The sequence below is a fragment of the Ochotona curzoniae genome, unplaced genomic scaffold, assembly GCF_017591425.1.
Source record: "Ochotona curzoniae isolate NIBS_2020 unplaced genomic scaffold, NIBS_Ocur_1.0 contig_1, whole genome shotgun sequence".
Classification (NCBI taxonomy): Eukaryota; Metazoa; Chordata; class Mammalia; order Lagomorpha; family Ochotonidae; genus Ochotona; species Ochotona curzoniae.
In genome coordinates, this window is record NW_024464918.1 from 32,114,029 (window position 1) to 32,140,246 (window position 26,218).

The following is a 26,218-nucleotide window of genomic DNA, read 5'->3' on the forward strand; positions in this document are numbered from 1 at the left end:
GGTTTTGGCTTGGTCCAATTCCAGGGGTACTGGCAATAGGAGGAGTGAACCAGTAACTCTCCCTTTCAAATAAGTAAATCATTAAAGAAGTCAGGAACTGTAATTCATCCCACTAAGTACCTAATGTATGCCATTTTTTTTTTTTTTACTGAAGTTCATGACACTAAGTGGTGCTCCTCTTCCCAACTGCATGAGGATATACAGGAACAACGAGATTAAGTCACTTGGTCAAGATTATATGGCACAGGAACCATACATCCCTAGAATGAGACAGAAATCCCCCGTTTCATTCTCTTCTTTTTCCTTCAGCTTGATTTTGAACTATGCAAAAATTTGAACCTCATTTTTATGCTCTGTGGATAAGGATGGAGAAGCAGGGTCAAGCAGGGGGATAGAACATGCCCTCGGAGGAAGGAGACAGAAGTTTGCAGTTGGGCTACAAGTTTGCTCCCCCATAGATTTTGTGTGACCTTCATCTCTCAACTCTTTCAGAGAGTCTTCCAGTGAATTAAGAAACAGCCTTGAGTGGGTGTTGAGGGACCTTCTCTATTACCAGCCACACTGCAAAACTCTGAAGTCCCATACCTGCTGAGAATGTCAGGCACGACTATGGTGTGCACCTAACTGCCTTTAGCCCAAGCCCCTCCTGAGCTCCAGCCTTGTGCATCGAGTTGTCTACCTGGTGTCTGTAAAATAAACAGGTCCATGGTGGAACAGTATATTCACCATCTGCTACTCCAGATCTCCTGCAACCCCTTCTCTGATAGGTGGATCCATGCATGGAACACTAGACAGCACCAACACCTGTGGCTCTGGCACACAAGCTCAACACCAAACTTATTCTCCTCTACCCCATTCTCTGGGTCCTAAATCCAATCTATCAGCAGGTCCTATCAGTTCTTTTAAATACAAAGGACCTTCAAAAGTTTATACGGCTAGGAATGTGGCATCGCTATTAATATACCACTCGGGTGTCAGCAACTCATAGCGGTAGACTGCCTAGTTCAACAGTCAGTTCATTTGTGTCCGATTCAGTTTGCTGCTGGTGCACACTCTGGCAGGGAGAAGGTGATGTGATTCAAGTGTTTGGATCCTTGCCACTCACATGGGAGGCTCAGATTGAATTCTAGTCCTCTGGCTTCAGCCTGGCACAGCCCTGGGTGTCGCAGACAATCAGAAGTACATGAACAGATGTAGGATTTTCTTATTTCAAATAAAATGAAACAAATAAATTGGGGCCAGCGCTAGCAAGCTAGCATCTTGTATCAGTGCCAGTTTGAGTTCTGGCTGCTACATGTTTCATACAGTTCCCTGCTAATGCATCTGGGAAAGTCACAGAGGATGGCCTAACTGCTTGGGCCCTTGCACCAATGTGGAAGATCCAGAAGAAGCTTGTGGCTTCAGACTGGCCAGCTCCAGCTGCTGTGGCCATTTCAGGAGTGAACCAGTGGCTGGAATCTTCCCCCCCCCCCCCCCCTCTGCTGTTAACTCTGCCTTTCAAATAAAAATAAATCATTAAATAGAAAATAAATAAAATAAAAATGATCAGAAATGAAAGGTACAGCAAAAATAAAAAACATTCTTGAGAAAACCATATGCATAGATTTGAAAATATTTTTGTTAACAAAAAAACCTTTCCAATTCCACTTCCACACACTTTCTCAAGTCCTTCTGTGTTCACCTCTGTTTTGGGGGCCACTGTTCTTTCTCTGATCCCTTGTCTACATCCTGAACTGACGCTTAGCCTCCTTTTTTCTCTTCCATTCCCAGAACCCAGTTTCTCTAATGCAGAAAGATCACAGCAATCACTTTCAGGCCCTCCGTGATTTTACCCTGATGTTTGCACCTTGGGTCTGCAGGCCTGCAAGGAATCCATGGATAGGGATTCACAGAATCTGTGATTTTGGATGGAAAAATAATCATGTCATTCTTTTTCCTGCAACCTCTAACTGAAACTCAGTATTCTACTGAATTCTGCAGAAAATCTCAAAGGCATCAACAGGACCTGTGAGTTTGTCACCAGCAGACTTCAAAGGTATTTTATATTGTATTACAACTTCTAGAGATACCCTAAAATACTGCTATTCTAAAGTTAGTTATTAACTCTGCCACATAATGCATTAAAGAAGCACAGCAATTTTGTGTTACAAGTGTCTTTAAAATATTTTGATAACTGTGTCTTAACGTACCTTGCTTCCTTTTATTGTTCCTATTCCTATGTGTTTTAACTTATCCAGTCACACATATGATTCTCAGAAGAGATTGGAGGTTTTCACAGATTAAGCAAAGGGCCCATGGCAGCAAAGTTTAAGCACTGCCAATCTATCACCTTTGCTCTCCCACATGACACTCCTCCATGGGGTTTCATCCAGTTGAGAAATAAAACGCTGCCTGCCTGAAGGCCTCCATAGTGTCTGCTCCCTGCCTGACTCCTTCCCCTGGGTCCTACTTCTGCTTAGATGTCACTTCTGCATGTGGCCTTCACTCACCACCCACACACATACTTTCTCCTTGCTCATTGTTTACTACAGCAACCTGTTGTTGCTTTAGCTCTGACCCCCATCCTGGTCTTATCAATTTACTTACTGGCTTATTCTCTGTCTCCCTCCCTAGCAAGGAAGCTCTTTCAGAACCCATCTGACTGCAAGCACATCCTCATTTTCTAGAATATGTGACATGGGCTTGTTGCATATGAGGGTATTTGAAGAAGTTTATGGGAAAGTTCAATTTAAAATTGCCCTTTTTTTTGGTGCAAAAAGTATTGAAATCCATGCATAGTTTCTTTAATAATCCACATTTTTGTGGACTTCCTGAAGATATCTCCTGATAGTTGGGGAAATCAACAAATCCTTCCAAAGAAGAGGATAGCTTTGGGTACAAATCAAATGATTATAACTGAGATGCATGCACACACACATAAGACTGTTTATCTGGAATCTTTTCATCAAACACAGTAGTTGTTTGTTACAGACAGATGTGTGGCAGTTACTGTTGGATTCAGAGCTGTGATTTGGCTGAACTTTAACTCATATTCAAGACAAGCTGGAGGCTTTAGACCAACAGGCCAACCAAAAGGCTTTAATGCACATGGATGCTAACTTTTTATCTAGATTATTATAATTTGCCTCCAGCACTATTTAAACAAACATTACATGCCATCATATCAATGGCTCAGAATTTTCCAAAAATCGGATTAGTAGTAGAGCAGAATTAGATAGCAAAATAATTTCCTACAGTCAGTTGCACCTTCACGTATCAGCAGAAAGGAAAGCATCCACCGCTCTCTACTGTAGATCTTGACTGTGCAGACATGATCACAGGCACATGCAGACTGCTCACTTTGCAACATGAGAAGACACTACAGAATCATGCGGCACACATGAACACTGTAGTCAGAAACATACGGAGATAAGCCAGAAGAGGCTGGAGAGGAATAAATTCTACAAGCAACTGACACTAAAGTGCACATGGTCCAAAACACATACTACTGATTTATGAGGTGAACAAACAATTTATACTGTGTCGTGTTTCATGACACACATGCCGGCTCTCATTCCCTGACCCTGATTCACTCTGGTTCTTACTGTCCTTGACTCTTTACATGTGAGGTTACCATCACTGACGTCATCCATACTGTGGGGGCTCAATTGAACTAATATAACATACCTGCAAATGGAGGGGAGGGCACATATTCCCACCATGCACTCCCAACATAAAGAGTAGGCATGTCAAATGTACCTAAGACTCTGGAAAGAAGCAAGAAGCACTGTCCTGACAGTTCCCTAAACTGTCTTTAAGGCTCTCCCTAGTCTAATCCAACAAAGATTGGATGATTTTACGAAATACGGAGTTGGCTGCCTTCCGAGAATCATCATTTCTCCTGAGACTTTGACCATCCCCGTCCATAAAATGAAATTAATCAACCCAGGGCACAGAAAGTGATATTCAAAAAAAATCTTTGGTGACATAGGGTCAGCACAATCAAAAATACAACCAACTAAGTTAAAGCACTTAAAGGATGGAATAGCTCTTTCTAAGCAGGGATGGCAAAGATTCAGAAAATATTTTAAAAACCAATGTACAAGTGATTTCCACTAAATAAGAGACTAAAAAAACGAATAAGGTTTCCTTATGCTGAATGTGATAGGGGGACAGCCACACTTGGCTGGGAGGTGGAGGGGGGAAGAGGGGAGTCATTGACAATTAGATGTAAGTCATTTCCAAAACCAAGACCTGGAAGTGTGGAGGGGTGTGTTAAGCTGGATGTTAAGAAAGAATGATAAATAAAAAGCACAATTACAGCAAGAAAGGATCAGGTACATTTGCTATAAAATCTGAGATAGGATTAAGTGTAAAGCGAAGGAATCCGATCACAGAAGACCATGCAGCACAGGACTCAGCTGATAGGAATGTGCACCACACAGAAATGCAGAGATGGCAGACAGACTCTAGGCTGCCCAGGGCTGGGGCAGGGTCAGCAGTAGGAGCACTGGGGAGTGAAGCTGAAGTATGTGAGATTTCTAAAACTGTCTGTGGTGATGGTGGCATTACTCTGGCTATCCTAAATGCCACCTAGCTATACACTTTAAATGGTACATTGTAAGGCTTGTGAGTTATATCTCAATATAGTTGTCAAAAAATCTGCCGTTTCTAAAAAAACAATCTAGAGTGTCCGGTAGATTTCCTTAAAGAAACCGTTCCTCCTACATAAATTCCTTTCTATAAGCATTTTCTGTCGATTCACATCTTCCTCTAATAGGGTGATTTTTCACATATCTATCAGGTATGTCTCACAGAGAGCTGGAAATGTGTATATTTTGAGAAATGGATGACTTCTGGGTTTCAGCATTGAAGTCATAGATTTTAGGCAGATGAGCCAGTGTTTAGAAAAATATTAGAGCCATTTATTATTTCTATGTCTCATACCCTCTCTCCTCCCCATCCTCTGCCACCTAGACAAAGTGCATCATGCAAACAGCGAGATTTTGGAAGGAGGGGGTTGTTGGGAAGGACTGCATTATTTTCTAGGTTGGTAAATGATTTCCATATACTTCTCAATTTCTGCTGTTACTGATTTTTTTTTTCTCAGATATAAGGCTTTAAGTGCCTATAAATTGTGTTTCATAATGTTCCTCCTGCTTCTCCACACTGGCATGACCCACAGACTATACCAGCCATTTCCCCTTTGCAGCTCTCAAAGGTTCTGAATATCATAGCATTACTGCGGGTGAACACTGATAAAACAGTGTGTAGAAAATACTTTGTTGTATTCTTTTAATCTAACCTTCACCCTCACAAACAGATCTTCATGCATTTTCACAAGAGGCTCATCTAAGAAATACACCTGCCTTTGAGGACTCCACGCTAAAAGCTTCAAAAGCTTTCTTCCCTCTTTAGCGTTATAGAGCACAGATAACTTTCCAGCACACGGTACTTTTCTCTAACTCGGAGAGAAGTGCAAAGAAACAGTTACATCTCAGGCAATCTCACGGGGTCCCTGATTCTCCAAGAATGGACACAGGTAGTGACAAGCATTGGCACAGAAAATCTTCATTCAGCAAAAAACGGAAGAGAAAAGCAAAGCCTGAAGACCTGACAAATCAGCTGCACTTCCCCACACCCCCCAAAAAGCAAACAAGGCAAGCAATTCTAGACATAAACCAGCTACGACCTTCTGGGTTGCAGAACAGTTTTGCTGATGTGAATCATCTTGATGGTCATCTTGGGAAGTCTGCGTCACAGCTGTGGACAGACACCCTGAGCTTAACCTTTACGATCACACATCAAAGGGGGACACGTTCCTAACCATTTTGATTTTTGACTTTACCAGGCTTCCCAATAACATCTCTTTTTTATGAGAAAGCTCAGGGAAATCTGGTGATATGACTCAGTGGAAAGAAGGCTGAAACACAAACAGTAAGCAGATGAGAAGAAAAAAAGTTTTTTCAGACCCTTGGAAAGTTTTTTTTTTTTTTTCCCTGGCACCTGGCAGGATAGTATAGTCCAAAGCTTTGCATTCCAGCAAGACTGGTTCCTACAGAGACACAGAGAAGAAAGGGCCACCACTGTCTGAACTCTCAGTCTGGCACCTTTAAGGCGTTTTCTTTTAGCTAGACTTGACTTCTTTTTAAAGAGTAGTTTTTGATTCCTGTAACTGAATGAATGACAAGCACACAGAAGTCCCACATCCTTCCTGTCCCCTCTGCTCCCTACTTGTCAGCATCCCAGAGCAGAGGGTTTGCATCTGTTATAATGAGTGACCATGACATGCTGTTACCACCCAAAGTCCACAGCTTCCAGGAGGGTTCACTCTGGGTGTTGTGCACTCTGCATGTCTGGAGAATGTACGACACATATCCACCACTGTGCTGTCGTACAGGTTCTGGAGCGGTTTCATTGTCCTAAGAGCCCTCCTTGTGCTGTAAGTCCTTCCCTCTTCCCTAACATTTCTGCGTCCACCACACAAATTTATTGTCAGCAGGAAGGCAGGGCTTTCACCAATTTTCGCATCCTACTTCTTCAGCCATTCATCTAGCTCCTTGCAAAGTTTGGGGATTGGTAGAGACGCCATTAACTGTGGGTGTGCACAACCTTATGTCAACGAGCAAATCAAGGTACTTTGGTTCCAGCAAGAAATTATGTGCTCTGCTCTGAATGTTTTTGCCTCTGAATTCATACTATGATCCTAATGCTCAAGGTGATATGCTAGGAGATGGGGTCTTTGGCAGGATGGAGGCTTTAGGATTGGGATCAGCGCTCTTGTAAAAGGGTCCTGTGAGGGCAGAGAGAAGCTAGCCTGCACAGCTTGGGAAAGGACCCTCATAAGACCCTGGCCATGCAGGCATCCTGGTCTTGGATTTCCCACCTTCCGAGTGATGAGAAATAGATCCTGTTGCTTTTAGGCTATGCAGTTTATGATATTTGGTTATAGCAGCCTAAATGGGCCAGGATGCCCAGTATGGTGGAAGGAATGTGGACTTTGGAAGCCAAGGAGACCTGGACTCCTCCTCTATCTTTTCCACGTGCCAGTCTGAGACCGAAAGTATTTATGATCTCTGAACACTGACATCATGCCTGAGTCACAGGTTATTTACAAAACGGGAAAAAACCTTTGCTATGTCAGGGATTGTTGAGACACTGGAATGAGATGATCATATAAAGTCTATAGCGTGAAACCTTTTCCTTTTGCCTAGGAAATGGGCAAGAACCAAATCAAAAGAAAAAAAAATCATCTTTTGGGTGTAAACAGTTTAAAGTTTAAAGCCAGATGTGATCCAAAATAAACTTATACCACTTAGATAGGAGTCAAGATCCTTGCCTGCTCTGGGAAAGGAAGTTCTTAGCAGCATGTGTTACCCAGTGGATGAAGAACAACTGGTTGCCCACTACCTAGTTCAAGATACTGCTCCACTGGGCCTGGCACGGTGGCGCAGTGGTTAAGGTCCTCGCCTTGCACGCCCGGGATCCCATATGGGCGCCGGTTCTATCCCGGCAGCCCCGCTTCCCTTCCAGCTCCCTGCCTGTGGCCCCGGAAAGCAGTCGAGGACGGCCCAAAGCTTTGGGATCCTGCACCCGCGTGGGAGACCCGGAAGAGGCTCCTGGCTTCGGATCGGCATAGTATTGGCTGTTGCGCTCACTTGGGGAGTGAATCATCGGACGGAAGATCTTCCTCTCTGTCTCTCCTCTCTGTATATCCGCCTTTCCAATAATAAAAAATAAAAAAATAAAATAAGATACTGCTTCACTTTGCTCATTCATGTACAACTGATTCTTGGGCAATGTTAGTCAAGAGTCTGTTTTACTGACAGTACTTCACAGCATTATTTCCTTATTTTAATTTTTTTAAAGATTTATCTTTATTGGAAAAGCAGATTTATAGAGAGAAGGAGAGACAGAGAAAAAGATCTTCTGTCTGCTGATTCACTCTCTAAGTGGCTGCAACTGTCACAGTTGAGTTGATCCGAAGCCAGGAGCCAGGAGTTTCCTCTAGGCTCCCACATGTGTGCAGTGTCCCAAGGCTCTGGGCTATCTTCTATGCTTTCCCAGGCCACAGACAGGGTGCTGGATGGGAAGTGGAGCCAGGATGCAAACCAGTGCCAGTATGGGATTCCAGTGCATGCAACAGGAGAATTTAGCCACTAAGCTATTGTGCCAGGCCCAGCATTGCTGGACGGACACCAGGACAGCATTATTTCTTTAAATATGTGCTTTCTTTCTATGGAGTTAAGGCTCATGGCTGACACTTAAAACTGAGGTGGCAGGGGAGGACTGGAGCAGCCTCAGCAGGTAGCAGCATCATATGCTCTCAGTCTCTGATCAGGGCCTCTGCAACTTCTGGATCCTTTTGGATCCCCCAAGTGCCTTGAAGCTGTCCAGGTTCACGTCTGGGAATTCACTGTGCCTTGCTGGATAGTGCTGCAGGACACAGGAGGAAGAGGATTCGCAGCTGTACTCAACTCAGTGACTCTTTGCGCCTCCCTCTGGCTATATTATAGTATTCTTCCATCAATGGCCCGGGAACACTTTCACCCTCCCTCACCCCCCACTCTAGACGATAACCTTGAACTGTCCGCTTCTCAGTCATCTGAGCCCAGTTGCTGCTGTTATTTGTTGTAACATTTGTAGTTGGCTAAAAGTGTTTGTAATCTTCCAAGATCATCTAATTTTGTTGACTTCCTCTTATTCTTGGTCCAGATGTGCTTAAGGAAAACCCAGCTGAATTTTCTCTCACATGGGAGGACACCTAAGGACAAATTAGTGAAGACAACAGACTTTCTCTCTCTACCCCTGTGGACTTGAAGCTTTGAAAGGCATGTCGCTTACGAAATGCCAACATCTGTTAATTCTGGGTATTGGACATACACCTGTTTGTTGCAGTATTCTTGATATGCCTCTAAATTTTGAAAAGTATGGGGCAATTGAAATTAAAAAGTACCATACTTTTTGGTGTTTTGTATCTCTGTTCACAGAAGTCCTTAGATGGGGAGATGGAGGGAGCAGCTACCTACACTGAAGGAGGTAGACGCCCTTGAGAATGTGGATTCCAATCCAAGGTCACTTACAAGTGGTAGCACAATTTAAAATAATACAGGCTGCTCATGTAACTCCTCTTACACATGGAAGTGGATTTTCCCTCCAAATGAATCCTGCACGAGCAGAAGATGGGCTAGAAACACAGGCTCAGAGCAGTTAGTTCACTTCCATCTGGCAGAGCCATGTGAGCACTTTGGTTGGCTTGCCTTTTTAATGAAGTGATTTTTAATGAAGCAAGCTGTGAATTTAATAGATATCTTAAAACAGCTTTTTTTTGTAACTAAGCTTTAAGTAATGAAGCGACTGCCAAATTAGCTACCAAAACCAAGAAAAAAATTAAGACTAAGCAATCTACATCCAGGTTTTGCTGATACTCAGCATCAAACATGTTAGCACAAGGGCTGGCTCGAAGGACAGTGCTGCTGTCCATGTTGGGGCAGGGTGGTTCGAAGGAAGGCATATTCTGCAGCCCTATCACAAGCCGAGGACTATCTGGCCAACACTAAAGTGCACTCAAGGGTGAGGAATTACATCTGTGTCATTACAACAGTGTACCATTGCTGGCTCACTGCCTCTCAGAGATTCATGTGCTATGTAACTTGCAATGGGGGGCCACAAGAATGAGATGACAAGGTTCAGTCTATAACATTCAAAGAAGGCACTGTAAAAGGAAATGTATTCAATAATGGAGAATCATCTCAAGGATGGGAGAACTTGCTTGGTGGGCGGGAAGGTAATGCAAGGCAGTGAAGGGAGTGTGTGTGTATGTGTGTGTGTGTGAGTGTGTGTTGTGTCAAAGGTGAGGCTGGGGAAATGCAGAGTCTACCGAGAACCATTCAAAATTCTCAAGCTCTAAACGCACCACACTAAAAACTCACCATGCCCTGCTGTGACTGTGATCCAGGCAGCCTCCCCAATGACTGCATCCATGAGTGGGACAAAGACAGGAGCATGGCCACCTTCCCAGGAGGAATGCAATGGTGGCCTGTTATCCTTGAGTCTCCTCAGATCAGGTCTTATTCTCTGTGGCATAATTCCCCAATTCAATCAACGCCGTGAGAGATTGTGTAAGAACATGAATGCTCAGAAATAAGCAGGTCATGTTTCTACTTAAATGAATATGAAAAATAAAAGCAAGTCTCACCACCAAGAACCCAGAAATGCCATCACCAAAGACTGATTTTGTACACACACTAACACACACACACACACATTAGGTTAGGTAATGTCTTGAATGTATTAAACAGTAAGCATCAAGATACAAAGCATTTCTCTGTGTGCAGCTCTCCCTGCTCTGGGTATGGTTTTTCCCTGCTGTGTAGCTGGAGATTATGTGGATTCCAAGGCACACTTGAAAACCATTTTCCTCTGGAGACTTAAAATATAAAAAGATTCACGAATAAAAAAGTGAAAAAAAAAATCTTAATCCTTATCTCCCTGGCTTTACATCCCATTATTCTGGGTAACTGATATGTGTGAAAACATTCTGGATTTCAATTTAGCTAAACCTCTGACTCATGGGGAACAGCTTTTAAATTTGTTCATACCATTCTTATCAATCAGCTGGGTCTGTGTAAAGGAAATAGAAATCCGGAAACCTAATCAGCCCCTCTGAAAAATTGCCATGTCTCCCCAATCGGGGGGAGATCAGATTTCCAACAACCTTTCCTCCAGATTTTCTCCATTTCCTGGTGGTTTTTATTTTAATCACAACACTGTTGAGCAGATCTGTAACTCTGTGAGTTTTCTAGGCGAGGGTGGATGTTACAAATGCACATCTTATCAAAGTCTCATAGCAAATATTCCCTCTTTGGTGAGACAAGCACGCTAGTACTCATGGTTTCCTTAGAAAGTTAGTTAATCAGAGATGCAGTGATGGCAAGAGGCTGGCATCAGCACTCAGACTTGGGGGAACAAATCATAGACTTTTTATTGGCTTCTTTGCTACAGAAGAGTGGTAGCAGAGTCCAATTCACAGAGAGAGAAATGAGGAAAGTCGTAAGTGAGCAAAAAGACCATAAAACCACCCAGTCCAGTCACCCAGTGAATCTTTTTATGATTGGTAGATATCTATTTACTGTGTTTAACTGGGTTAGTATTCTCGAGGATAACTCATCTTACAAATTGCCACTGGATACGTGTTCTACCATCAACCCCAAACCACACAGACTTCATGACAAGCACTGGCAGTGGAGGGAAGAGGTACAGGAGTGTCAAATCAGCTCTTCATTTATGATACACTCATTTTAAATGCTCTCAAGCCTTGCATGACTGGACACACACTTTATGAGATTTGCATTTGCTGGACTACAGAGAAAATCCAATCACACCTGACTAAAAACAGATGGTTGCACGGTAGCTTTCCTGCACTGGAACTGGTTCTTGTTCTACTGGTTTCCTTTACATCCAGAAAACATTGATTGGATTAAGTTTATGAGTAAATCTACCAAGAATTAAAAGATTTAGTCTGGCTATGTAGATAGGAGAACAAGGCAGATAATTAGGCAGAAAAATGGACACACACAGAATCAACATATCAAGGCATGAATTATATACTACGCAATGGACCCACTTGAAGTGTAGAATGGGTTAAAACGCACAAGAACTTCTAATCTTACAGAGATCATAAAAGATGTCATGTAGAGGGAACAATTTCTCATCTCTTTCATTGGTAAAGCTCAGAGACACTGAACCAGGCCACAGAGGTATCAGGCGCAAGGTTGGGAAGTGGGCTTCCAAATTTGCAACTTCTAAGAAAAACCAACCACTGACTGGGCTGATAAGAGAAATCCGTCCTCATGTAGCAGTCTGTGTATCTTTTTTTTTTTTTTTCCATTTTATGACACAGTTCCATAGGCTCTGGGATCCCCCAAGCCTTCTCCAAGCCCTCCCTCCATACTGATTTCCTCCATATTATTACAGCAGCACAGCTCATAACCAGTCATAATTCCATCACTGCAGACATGGACCAGGCAGGCAGTCCAGCCTCTTATTGTCCAGATAAATTAAACAGTTTCATTGGGAGACCATCATCCTTAATCTGAAAGCAGAGCTGGCAAAATATCATCCCCTCCAATGAAAAGCCACAACACAAATTCAACAACAGGAAGAAACATGGAAATTTACAACATCATGAAGTCAATTGACATGGTACTGAATGACCAAATGTGTTCGAAAATGCAAGCTTTTGATCACATCCTGTAACTACTTCATTGACCTCTTAATTTTAGTTTATATATAACCGACTGCTATAAACCTTAAAATTAGGGTACAATTCAGCTGTCTCGTGTCTTTTTTCCTTCATATTTATATTTAGCAGCTTCTAGTATTCAATCGTGATTTTTACTGAGCTTCATGAATTTTAGGATAGTCCAAACAGGCTTATTAACTCCATATGTTAATGACTGAGGAGCAAAACAGTTTAGGAGGGGAGTGCAGGAAGTGAAGAGGTGCCCTGATGATGGTCAGGAAGGTCAGTGGAGACCCAAGATGTTCACTGGAAACTGGTGGTCTCAGGTGGGAAAAGTAATCCCAGACCAGGTTAGCATGTAGATGTGTATGAATAGCATCTACGAATGGCTTTCCTCTGACAAGAGCTGTTACTGTCATATAAATTTTGAGAAATATTATGGAATTTTCCTGCTTAAATGAGAGAGCAGATCCAACTGGTAGAGAAAGTCATGATTAAAGCAATTAAAAGAGTAAAAGCACAAAATACAGTGACAATATTCCTCCTCTTTAATATGGATAGGCAGACTATGCCAGTGTATTGAAAAGAGTCCACATGTTGATCTCCTGTGAAAACAGAGTGAAGCTATGCTCACTGTGAATGAGCCTGTTTTTTGAGAGGAGGGGAACATCAATTAGCAATGTCATTTGTTTACCAATCTGCCTGCACCTGGTTCTCATTTGTCCTTCAGCTGAGAAACCAAAGACAACTTTTTATTGCTATGGTCAAACAGCAAGTTCATTTGGCTCTGGGATGATCAAATGGCTGGCCTCCTCCAGCTTGGGAAGGTCCGCCTTTCACTTTCAACTTGTTCAATCATCATTAACACGGAAATCTGTCACATTCCATTTGGGCAATGAAAATTTCACCACTGGTGACCGTTTGGGTCAAGTTTTTGTAGGCAAGGCCCTAAATCTTGGAGGGCACCTCACATGTTCTCAAGGTCATTTGCCTCTTTCTTGTTTAGCAACAGTTGTATAGGGACTCTGGAGTCACACTTGTGACCCGTATCAGCCACACCAAGAAACCCTGGGTGTGGGTTCACATATTCCTAGAGCCTGAAAGAACTCCCTTTGCCATTTGACAGATTTGATAATTAATCAAGGAGTATGAAGGTGTGTGGCTGGCACACACACACACACACACACACACACACACACACACACACACACTTTCCTTTGTTACACTTTATGGGCATACATGCTAGGATTTTTATCAAGCAAATGTCTTCTTAACGGCTAGCAAAGCCATCCACTGGCAGGGCCTCCTTCCTCTGGGAAGTCAGCTCCTTTGGAGAGGCTTCTATATCTGCTTGGAAAGATTCCAGAAGGTTTCCAAAAAGGAGAAGTCAACTTCTTTTTATTGTTGTCACTGGGCTTGAGAAATTTCCATCTCCTTTGTTTATTATTTTATTTTCTATTTCCCCCTCAATATAAAAGTTTTGAAAGGTTAAATCTCATTGCATCTGGCACAAAACCACATCTATGCCAGGCACTCTCTAAAGAGGAATCTGTGAAAGTGGATGTCAGGCAGCAAAGTAGCTAAAAGGGAATCACCTGATCTAGATCTTAATGAAAGCATGCAGTGCACTGAGAAAAGTCAAATAAATCTTATGCCAGTTGGCAAGTAAGTCACAGCTAAAACAGGCCCTGGTTTCAGTCCCTCATTCAATTTTCAAGGCCAAAATTAAGAGAATATAGACAGAAAGCTGTGTGGGGCCTTCAGGTCCTTAGCACCAACACATTTATTATGTGGTTTCCAAGAAGGGCTTCTTCAGCACCAGCTCTAGTCATAATTCTAGGGTTTTACTGGGTTGGCTGCTGAAATTAAGAGATGGCTACTAATAGGTACAGATTACATACACAATGCTATAACCCTGTTCTACTAGCCCTTATCATAATACATTATAATATTTGTTGTCGCTATTTAATACTTAGTTGGCCAGTAGAATTTGGAGGTAAGAGTGCAGGTAAAAATAGTCTAGTAGCTTTTTTCTTTGTATAAAAAAGTCAAAATTATTTTTTTTAACATTTTATTCAAAAGGCAGAGACAGGTAAAGGGAAATCTTATGTGTGCTGTATTACTCCCTAAATGACCATAACAGCCAGGATTGGGCAGCACCAACACCAGGAGCCAGAAACTCCTTCGGGGTCTCTTATGTGGATGGCAGGGACCCAAATACTTGAGCCATGATTTGTTGCCTCCCAGAATGTACATTAGCAGGAGGCTAATGAGCTTGGCCTTGATTTAGGTATTTACTCTGACATGGGATATGGGTGCCCCAAGTAACAACTATGTCACCAGATGCTTGCAGCAAGATTTTTTTCCCTCTCCAATTCCTCTGCTAATACCAAACCAGATCCTTGATCTAAAGAGAAATCATGTCCATTCTAAACCTCTAGACAGTGTCCTGCCATTTTAATGCTTGGGTTGACAGCAGTTTTTAATTCACTTTTTAAGAAAATAAACTTCAACTGGATTATTGGCTGAAAAATGTTTGTGTATTGAGTTTTCCTGGAGAGATCTTGATTGAAACACATGTATATGTACTTGCACTCTTCTAAGTGGTTTTTTTTTTAAATAAACATTGGCTTCTTTATTCCTCATGGTAGTTCTGAGAACTGTAGGAACTTACCTAAGTTCAGAGAATCCAGGCAGTCTGGGTCCACTCCACTAAGCTATGCATGAAATCCTCTCAGGGTACACAACCCAGAGGCCCATCTACCTGTTGCTTTAGTTGGGCAGCTTGTGCTAAGAGAGTAAAGTGTATGATGTGTTTCCCTTCACAGGGACTTTCCCTTCCTCCCTCTCCTGACTTCTTCCTTTTTTTGTCTCCATCATTGTGGAGGATATCCTTCAATCTAAGTTTCCAAGTGAGCTGGCAAGCTGTCTTACTCTGTATCTGTTGTTATTTTCTTTCTTACACACACACACACACACACACACACACACACACACACACACACACACACTACTGCTGTGCTTCAGTAAAGCCACAATGGGTTTGTGATTTTGAGCATAAAAGCATAATACATCGTTTGCTCATTAGAGCTAAGTTTTCAGGATGTGCCCCATTTACTGACCTCCACTAACGGCCTGGGTTTGCGCTCCACTGCAAACCTGAAGTGGCAGAGTTCACAGTAGCTGGTGTTTGAGGACGACAGCCAGTGCTCCAGGCAGCTCCGATGAATTGTCCCCAAGGTCCCTGTGCATTCGCATGGAGAAAGCAAGTCCTCTTGGCTGCTACCTTCATGGCAGATCCTGCACATTGGCCGATCATTGAAGGGACTGCAAGAGAAGGGGGTGGCACCTGCTCGTCACTGGCTAGAAAACTCCAACATGCACATGGTCCTGTCACACTGTTTCCTTGCATCTCCCCAGGGGCAGGTGTTCAGAATAGATACCTGCTTCAGCACCCCTTTAGACTTAACGGTTGACCATGGCAGCGCGACTAGTGGTCATGGTGTTCCACAGCACTCAGGTTATCTACTTTTGTTAGTACTAGGACTATGGGGTGGCTACCCTCAAAGTGGTCAGGTGTGGCCCACAGTCAGGAATGAGTGATAAAGAGCAATACTGATTGCTGTTTTATGTTGAACCTAGATGTAGTTCAGGCAAATAGTCATCAAGAAATAAAAATCCTCCTTTATCATTGAGAAGAGAAATTGTTCTGAAATGATTCTAATAGTGGCTTCTAGTCAAACTACCAGGCCAAGAAAAGATTTTGTACTTAGTGGTTCTTTTTGTCTCATCTTTCAGTAGGGTAGAAGGAGAGGAGGGAGGTTTGCCATCATCCAACCCTGAAGCCACTGTGCAGGTCTATAGTCTGAACCAGAGCTCTGGGCTGCAGGCAGGATGGCCTCTGCACTTCTGTTGCTCACTGGGATGCCACAGACATCACACTGTAAGGGAGTCATAAATATGTCCTACTAATTGGTTTTTGTCTAGAATTCTGAAGTTTTTGTGAAGGTTGTATGGAATGATCAACAGTTCACAATGTGGGATGTGCTGCAGAATCCAGCTGTCTGGGCTATTTCCCAACTCTGGTGCTTCCTCGACAGCTAACTTTCTGCGCTCTACTCTTTGAATCTCTAAAATGGGCACAAAAGAAGAGTGCCAACCTTTGTTCCGGCCAGCAGAGCCAGTAATGTGGACATGGTGAGGGTCTGGGGATGAGGCACCGACAGGAGACCAGTGATGGTGGAAGTCTCTCCAAAGTCTCTCTTTTATTTGCCCTTTCACCTCTACTTGTTTACTCTTTCCCCCACATCCTCATTAACGCATATTGGATACAGCTGAGTCCAATTAGACCAGGTGCTTCTAGCCCCAAGCCCACTGCCTGTAGTGCTCACGAGTGCTAGTCAACTCCTTAGCCCACAACAAACCTTAAATGATAACTATGAGGATGAGAAGAGACAAGCCAAAGGAGAAGCTTAAAAAATGGACACAGTAAATACCTAGTTAATGTTAGCTGTGTTATTCATGGCAACACTCAGAACAAGGAAAATCAAACAACATGGCTATCTCCATGGAGGTCAGTGGCCAAGGGATAGATTAAACTAGGAGGCCTTGTTTCTCATTGGGTACTATATTCTGGGAGAGGGCTGTTTTCCTCTCTGATTGATGGCTCCTTATAATAATACTTGAACTGGTTTTCGTTGACATTAGATTTTAATGTATGTCATCACGATATGTGAGAACCCTAGGACTACCCTTGCTACTTGCCCTTCTACTGTTGTCAGAGACAACAGCGGTCCAGGCCATCTTTGGTTCAGATGGAAACAGTCAGGGAAGTATGGTTATTTCTTACAAACTTTTCTAGAAACAATTGTGGGAGCAAGAGAAAGCTGAAAGGGAGTTTAAAAAAAAAAAAAGAAAAGTTACTGGAGGTAACTTTCTTCTTTCATGATTCCTGGTTTCCATGGAGCCATGTGCATGGGAAACTCTGACACCTTTTGGTTCATATTCATTGTGTGTCAGTAAAGCAGGTAAACCTGCCACACATGCATGCACACACATACGCACATGCACATATGTACACACATGTCCTTATGCACACACATGCAAATGCATTCAAGCTCACAGCCTCACTCAGTCCACCTGCAGCTTCCTCTTCCCAGTCCCTGGAGGCGATGACGTTCACAAGGGTGACAGGCACACTCCCAGCTGCCCAGACTTATTTCACAGGCAGCCAGTGATGCTCACCACCTCAATGACTGAGTTCTAACCAACTGTCAGAAGTTCCCTGTATCTTTCTGTTGCAACACACACACACACACACAATACAGGTTTTGAATAGAAGCCTAGGGGCAATGTTTGCTTTGGGTGTGGGGAAGTGATTCCATGTCTGTGGGCTACCATGTCCAGGTTGGTTTGTTGCTAGTAATCCCACTGCAGGGGAATGCATGCCTCTGTGGCAGGACCAGAGGGTTCAATAAGTCACTCAGATGGAAGTAAGTGGTTAATGGTCAAGAGTACTAGAGCTGACACTGGGGTTCTAGTCTGGTGTTAACACACAGTTTAAATTTACAGGTCAAACATCTCGGAGAACTGTTAACATGCCAAGTGCACCTGCTGGCCTGGCAGCCTCAGTAGGCAACAAGAACACAAAAGGAGATTCCCTACGGACAAAGTGCTAGCCTTAATGATCAGTCTCAGAACTGGTCAGAGACTACTCTCACTTTGGTTTACCCTATGAGAGGACAAGCTAGGGAGCTTTGAACAGCTTTTACAGGACAGTGTGTTTGAAGGGTCATGAATAGCAGCCACACAGGGCAGACAGGACAATAGGACAGGACTCTAGGTGTTGACATGATTTTCCCAAGAAGGGGCCATAAATGATGTGTCTATCAAGGTGCTAGCAGGCATCCCAGGAATGTTTCTTCAAAAGTTCTGCCTACAAATCCAATCACTTAGACTTACTCTTCTGCAATCTGGGGCCTTCCTTAATATAATTGAGGGCTGCTTTTGTCAGCTGCCAGACAGTGTACTTAGCAAGGCAAAGTGAAAAAAAAAAGTAAAGTCAGTGACTGCATATCTTGTAGGACCCCACTCTGCCTGGCTCTCCATAATTGAGTCTCCAAGTGGAACACTGGACAATTTGAATTTTAGCTTTTATGCCATATTGCTATAGAAACAGTGGTGACAGAACTTAGGGAGTATTGTCTTTTTTTTTTTCCTCCAAGCTCTCTGCTTACCTGACACAAAAATATGAGCATGAATTGCCTTCCCTCTAGTACTTCTCATCTGACTAAGGGTTCTCCTGATCAGTTACAGATCTGTTTATTTTAGTGGTGGTACTACCTTTGCGTGGCAAGAGTCCGCACTACTGTTGACAGCAGCTGTCCGTCCTTGGCTGAAACTTGCATGACATACTGTGGCTGCCCATTCACGAGGCTGCCACAATCCTCCACAGTCTTCACCACGGGCGCAGTTGAGCTGGTGCAGTCTGGCAGGACTTCGGGCAGGTGACTGCAGCGGCTGGTTGTCATGGTAACAGACAGCAATTACTCTGCTAATGGCTTCCACGTTCATGCAGGATTTCCATCTAAGAAAGATCAGAAAACAGGTTTGTTGGCCTGGACAGTTAATAGAAAATGGAGAATCATGGGCTATTATTATTTAATACAAATAACAGGGTAGCTAACAGGGTGACTTGCTACCATTTAATACAAGCACATGGGCATGCATGCACACTTGCACACACACAGCCTGAGAGCCACGGCAGGTATGGTTGTGAACAAGACAGGAAGCACATCAGTGTATAAAAACGTTAGAAGCCTTGGCTTCCACAAGAGGATGAAAGGATGGCCCTCCAGCCCAGATCTGAAGAGAAGACATGTACCCCCTACTCTGCGCCAGGAAAGCAGTAAGCCTTTGTTAATACTCTAGAAGCTACTACAGTTAGGACTAAAACCCTTTGCAACTATTTTTTCTTGTAAGAAATATATTCTCTATGCAGCTAAGATTAAAAAGGAGAGAAAAAAAATTTGGCCAAGTAGCAGTGTTCTAAAGGACAATATTTGCCGACAAGAATCCTTTTGTTACTATTCTGCCATATGTCCCAAAATACAGATTATCTACCTAATAAGTCCTGAAAGTTAAATACTTTTGAAAACCTATTTTACCCTTGTTTTAAGTGAAGGTCTTCAATGAAGTGATGACTTTGAAAAGCTTGCTCTTTTTTTTTTCTTAATGGACATGAGAATACATTAGCACTGGTGTTTTGTTTGTTGGGATACTACCTAAGATTCAGTGACACAGGGACACAAGAAAGTAGGTGATGTGCGAGCTCTCTATTACCCACAACAATAACCTGGTACTAAGTGCTTGATGCCACAGACACAGCCCCAGTCACACAAACCAAGGAAATTGTTTCCTGATTTGTGTGTGGCATGCTGGGGTCATGACCTTAGATTCAAAGCATTCAGACCCACTGGAGTGAGGAACCCCATACTCCCAAAACTAGGTCAGCCTGTGATGCCTGGGAAGAATTTGGTCCGAAGGTGATGTGACACAATGTCCCTGTGTGCACAGATCCCCTCTGCCCGTCTCATCCCCCAACACAGCCTGGGCTCAGCAGATGGCCACAGGATTGGTTGATGATCAGAGCTCATTTCAATCACAGGTCTGGGTGGCCAAAGACACACTTCCTAACCTCTTCTCTCCAGGACTATGTCCTCCCGGATGCTGTCTACAATCATTATATCTTACTTGACCCCTATAGGTCTGGAAAACAGGAACTTTCCAATGTTCAGAACAATGCAAATCCATCGGATATTCTCAGGGCAAGAACTCAGTGCCTGTAGATGAACTTGAGCTGACAGTTCCCTTGTATACAAACATAAGTCAGTGATGACTGCCTGAGCAACTGGGTGGGAACATCACTCCTGCTTGTGGCTGTGGCGTCTGCTGTGGCCCATCAGCTTCTCTTTCCCATTCTCCTTAGCTGCCTCAAGACCTCTTACAGTCTGCACCTGCCTTCTCCCAGCAGCCTGTATATCTGGGGGTAAGTAGACCCAAGTCTTTGGCTGAAGTTTATGGCAGGGGCACAGGCTGGGGATGCTAACTCCATTACACCAGTACTGAACATTGAAGGAACATAACTAGATAGCTAGTGGAGGGTACAGTATTTTGATTTCTAAATAGAGTTTGTTTTTTTTTTTTTTAGTACCGCAAAAGCCAGATGTCTCTGCTACAAAAACTATAAAAAAACCACACAGAAAATAACAAAACTCACTTATAATCCTGTCACGTAGATAACCACAATAAATTTGGGGGGTGAATGTTTTCTAATTTTCTGGGAGGAATGGGAGGGTGGAGTTGATGCATGGTTGGGACCAGACAGATCTTTTGTTTTGTTTTGTTTTAAACTGAACTATAGCAGTTTTAAGGCCGAAGGACCAAAGGATGTCAGAAGACTGTCCTCTCCGAAAACTCTGTGCGACCCCCGCCTTGCTTGGATTGCTCTTACAAAGCCCCATTGACATGACTTTAAATTCTCATGATGCCTCACAGTCACAGAGTGTAACTTCCTGGCACGGCTCTCTGGCTTCACAAGGCAGCCATAGATTAAGAGCCAGGGTGTGTTGGCAGGAAAAGCAGACACAGTGACCTTCTCGCCGCATGCAATCATTATGTCTGGGTGCACTGCGAGAGTCTATTTTCGGGATTTGCATAACTTCAGCTTGGAGGGCCAAATGCTCCCCCTGATGCTTGACAGAACTGGAGGGCTGGGGAGGGGTGCACAGACAATGTCAAAGATGTCAGGACTGCTGAGAGTTGGGGCTCTCCTCTATGGAAGGGCCTGTCATTTGGGCACCTAAAAGTCGCTGAGTGTGCTCACCTGTAACCTAGATTAAGTCCTTGTCAAAGGAGATAGCTCTAAGGTGTGACCTATATCCACAATGAAATGCCATAAAAGGAAGGAAGGAAGGAAGGAAGAAAGGAAGGAAGGAAGGAAGGAAGGAAGGAAGGAAGGAAGGAAGGAAAGAAAAGAAAGAAAGATCCTAGAAGCAACTTCCCTTACACTCACTTTACACTCACAATTTCCTTTCTTGATGAAATGGTTGGTCAGTTCATTTCAGTTGCAATGGGTGCTGGACATTGAGTTCATCTTGTAAAGGAACCTTCTGGCACCCCAACCTTGCCCTCTTCTATAAGAAAGCCCTGGCTCTTTCTCTTGTGCCATCTCAGCAAAATGCCAAACCTAAGACCCTCCAAACTCTCATTTAACTTAGGACCTCCCTGAAAGGATATCTCAGGCCAGCGTTTTCTGAAGAATATACAGCATATCTGCTATACGCCAAACTGCAGACTCCCCTTGAGATACTAAGACTGGCATGCCAGTCCTGCTGATCTAAGAACAGTGAGAATGATTATAAAGTATGAGCGCTCTTAACCATGGAGGGAATGGCTGACTGGCCCCTAGTCCTGAAACAGTGGCTCTACCTACTTAATGTGTGGAGAAGGGAAGGGGTTGTTCCTGCTTTGATCTCAGGGAAGGCCACTTGCCTCTACGTCATGCAGAGCAGGCAGGCTACATGTACCCAATGGCATGCATATATCGCACCTGGGGCTGTGATAAATGGCCCACTGCCTTCCCTGTCTCATTCAGAGCCACCTGGGAAAACAGCAGGTTGTCTCTGTGGATGCTAGAAAGACCTAAGCTTTTGGTTTCTATCCCAGTGCTGGTCTCGTGCTGATATTTCGGAAAAGAATCAAGCACCATTCGGCTGCTTTCTTAACAATATTTGCACACTGCTCTGACGGGAAAGGAGTCCCCTGGCCCATCCAAGGATTCTTTCATCTGGGATTTCTCAAGACAAAGGCAGAAATTCCGGAGGGAACAGTGCACTTGAGCCCCAAATGGCACTGGTGAGACAGCTGCTTTGTTGTCCAGGCTTGACACCTGGTATGACTTCTTCCTCTTGCTGAGAATAAAACAGGATTTGGCACTGGACAAACTCAGCTTCCCACAAGAAGAGCAGGAGTGGGTGGACAAGAGGGAGACAGCAAAAACAGAGAGGTTGGCTAAATAAATGAAAGCCTGATTAGAGAATTGTTAAGATAACAAGCCTTGTCTGTTAAACTGTGACCCCTGCAAAGGACAGAATACAGGTTTCACAAAAGCAGGAAGGAGCTTCAACCAGGCTGCAGAGAATCACAGCTGTGCTTCTGGAATAGGCTGCAAGTGGCAGGTGATTTCCATGGGAACGTGGCTGCCATCAACAGATGTGCTCCACTCACTTTTGCAGCCCCCAGAAACTGCAGGAGGACCATTGCACTGAGGTGCAAAGCCAACACCCAAACTTGTACCGTGGATCCGCATTCACTAGGCTAAGTTAAGCCACCTTTAGAGGTACTTCTGAGATTTTTGTAAGGTTGGAAACTACAGTATCAATCTTCCTTAGCTAGCTCACCTGGCCAAGGACATGCGGAAACAGCAGAAGGTGCTTTGGGAATTAGGAGTGTGTGCCATGCACATGTGAATCTGTACTTCCTTTCTAGGTCAAGCTTGGGTCCCACTCCTTTCTCAGCTTGGGTCACATCTTAGTTCTGTGTTTTGAAACCATCTTCCCCATGGCTAGTGAAGCCACACACTGATGGATTTCTGAGTCTTCCCCAGCACTGTTGCCTTCAGACCTGGAATGCAGGAGTCAGTCTTCCACGAAGATGCTTAAAGACAGGGAGGCTCTCCTAAAAGCTGATGGAAAATAAACATTATGCAAAAATACGACTTTTAAAGTTTTTTTTTTGTGTGTGCACCAAAAGGAATTTATCTTGTAATTCTGCCTTTCCATGAACTTTGTGGTGTGTCCTCAAATACGTGAAACCTTGCTGAGATGCCAGTGGTACTTGAGTCTAATTTTAACAGTCGCTGCCTTTATTTTAAAGAACCTAACATGTGATAAATAAATAAATAAAAATATGTAAAACACTAGCCATTCTCAAATCCCCTTCCGGTTGATTTGCATCAGAATTGTATTAGCAGAGCCAAGTCAAATTTGGTGGCTTAGAAGCAGCTGGACAAGAGGGAGAGATTTGTTATGTTGGTCTCGTTGTCTGGGTATACAGGTGACTCTGAAGATTTGAAGAGAAAAAGAAGGGCATCAGAGTGTGAGAGCTGGCTGGCACTGACCAGTTCACAGGAACCGCACAGCCAGTGGCCTGAGCAGGCCCAAGTTTGAGGGCCTAATTGGTGGAGCAAGACTAGAACTTCAAGTTTGACCTTAACACTCAATTCCAGAGATTTTAAGAAGTAGCAAAAAGTACAGAAACTATCAATGAAACTAATGAGTTATTAATCAACAGCTATAAAGTTCCAGGCAATAAAGATAAATAAGGTGTAGCAATCTGCAGTGTGATACCATAACTACAGTCAATAATCATGCACAACTGTGCATGGATTTCTGAATTTTTCACACTAAACTTTTCTGTGAATTCCATCCTCTAAGAACTTTAAGTAAGTCTTTTTTTTAAAAAAAATATTTTAAAAATAGTTTGAGAGACAGAAAAATTAAGACAAATAGACAGGGCTACCTTCCACTGGTTCATTTGTGAAATACAACAAATGAGACTGGGCTGGGCTGGGTTGGGCTGGAGCTGACAACAAGAAACTTAATCCAGCAACAAGAAATCTTAATCACATGAGAGCAGAGACCCAAGCTGCCTCATAGGGTCTGGATTAACAGGTAACTGGAGTCAATAGCTGTAGTTGGGAATCAAATCCAGGCAGTCTGATGAAGGATGAGGGCATTTTAATTGCTAGGCCAAAACCCACCCCCCTAAAAATTCTTCAAAAAAGATTTATCTATTTATTTACTTATTAAAGACTGATTTTATTCATTTCGAAGAATTACAGAGAAAGAGAGATAGACACACACAGGCACACAGAGAGAGATTTTCCATGTTTTTGTTCATTCCTCAAATGGTGGCACAACTGGGACTGAGCCAGGCTGAAGTAAGGAGCCTGGGAACTCCATCTGTGGTTCCAGGCTCCTTGTAAGTGTCACAGCCCAAGTACTTGGGTAATTTTCTGCTGCTTTCCCAGGCACATTCACAGGGAGCTGAATTGGAAGCAGAGTAGCTGGGAATGAAATCAGAGCTCATATGGCATGTGCATGTCACAGTCAGCAGCTTAATCCATTAAGCCAGACAATGGCCTTTATTTACTTATTTGAAAGACAGAGAGAGAGAGAGAGAGACAGAGAGAGAGAGAGAGAGAGAGAGAGAGAGAGAGAGAGAGAAGCACAGTCATAGACAGTGCAAGAGAGACAGAAGTCTCTGTCCACTGGTTTACTCTCAAATGATTGCAACAGCAAGGGCAGGGCCAGGCCCAGGCTAGAAGTCAGGGTCTCCATCTGGATATTTCATACAGGTGGCAGGAATTCAACTACTTGAGCCATCTTCCTCTGATTCCCAGGTAAATTAGCAGGCAACTGAACTGGAAGCAGAGTAGCTAAGATTCCACAAGTGGCATTGTGACACAGGGTGCAGGTCTCTCAAGGGGCAGTTTAATTTGCTGCATCACAATACCCAGCCCTCCATGAACTTTTTGTAGTACTCTGAACTTCACACTTAAGATAACTCTTGTGTTAAGTGTTCTTACCACAATTAAGATTTAAGTTAGAAGGAGGAGAAGTAACGGAGAGCTTTGTGGATCCCAGTATGTTCCTGAAAGATCCTTTGTCTCACGAGCTACAGTTGTCAACAAAGCAAATCAAAGAAGTAAATCAACTGCTCAATTCCTCCACCCACTCAAGCACATTTGTAAAGTGTGGGAACTCACAGGGATTCCCAGGAAGCTTCCATGGTGCAGAGCAAAGCTGTCTCAAACAAAGCCTTGTTTGAGGAGGGGAGTCCATGACATCCCTGCCACAGAGTACAGCGTGGTCCCCAGGCTGTCTCCACGTGGCAGAGCTGCAGAATCTGGCACCTTGCCAATCCCAACCATGCCCTTATTACTCAGGGGAAATCACCCAAACCCTTAGGTTTGGGGAAAGCAACCACAGAACCACAGATGGCCAAAAGTCCTTCTGTTTCCACAGGGTTCAACATTGGTACCTGGTTTAGGATTCAGAAACCCAACCTGAGCTTTATGTGAATAAATCTGCTTCAAAATAGATCTCTGAAATGTCCCTAGCTTCCATGAAGGAGCTGTCTAGTCAGGGAGAACGGAGTCTCTGATGAGAATAAGCAATGTACAATACCAGTTAGCTTGGGACTGAGGTGAGAAAAAGCCAGCAGTCATTTCTTGCCTGGAAGCTTTCCCATCTGAGTTAGATGCTCAAACACTAAATTCTAAGTACAGCCCCAAGAATAGGAAGGCTCTTTGATGGCTCATTTCCCTGGCTCTTCAGGCACGTTACAGGCAGACAGTGCACTGAGTGGTTGACGAACTGACTCAGTGCTTCCCGAGTGCTCTGAGATAAGGCGGGAGGTAGGAAATCAGACCGACCTTACTTCCCAGGGAAAATGGAGCAAATGACTAATTTCAAAACCACGAACATGTAAAAGCAGCACATTTCTTCCGAGAACAGGGCACAAAGGCTCTCCAAGGAGATTGCTGGGACATGATAATCAGCAACACTTAAGTTTTCAAAAACACACCAAGGAGGCGAGGCACTGAGCGTGTGGCAGTGATGCAGCCGCTTCATTAAACGTGAACAGCCACGGCAGGGCTGTGCTTACAGACTCATGCTTCCAAATCACACACTTTTGTTCTGGATGCCTCACTGACCTCATTATGCAGAGCAGAGTTTGTCATTCCAAACACAGTAGCCATCCGAGTCTTCATAAACACATCCATCAGTGCCCGATGGGCGTGTCGAGGGCAACACTAGCTGGCCCAAGGAGTTAAAAAAAAAGCTTGTGGGTTTTTGTTGTCTCATTATTTTCTGCTCTGTGCCCACTGCCACACTTGGAAAGCACAGGAAGCAGGTGAGGTGCCTGCTT

The 26,218-nt window shown here is 43.6% G+C and overlaps 1 protein-coding gene across 2 annotated transcripts in view; it reads right to left on the reverse strand.

Moving 5' to 3' along the window:
- MARCHF3 (membrane associated ring-CH-type finger 3) overlaps positions 1-26,218 on the reverse strand; it is a 151,694-nt gene that overhangs the window by 24,574 nt on the left and 100,902 nt on the right. For both annotated transcript variants that reach the window (XM_040969882.1, XM_040969799.1), the window contains exons 2-3: positions 18,566-18,809; positions 15,346-15,550 (exon numbers count right to left, since the gene is read on the reverse strand). In XM_040969882.1, the coding sequence (XP_040825816.1) occupies positions 15,346-15,550; positions 18,566-18,753 (393 nt within the window). In that variant the 5' untranslated portion in view covers positions 18,754-18,809. The remainder of the gene's footprint in view (positions 1-15,345; positions 15,551-18,565; positions 18,810-26,218) is intronic.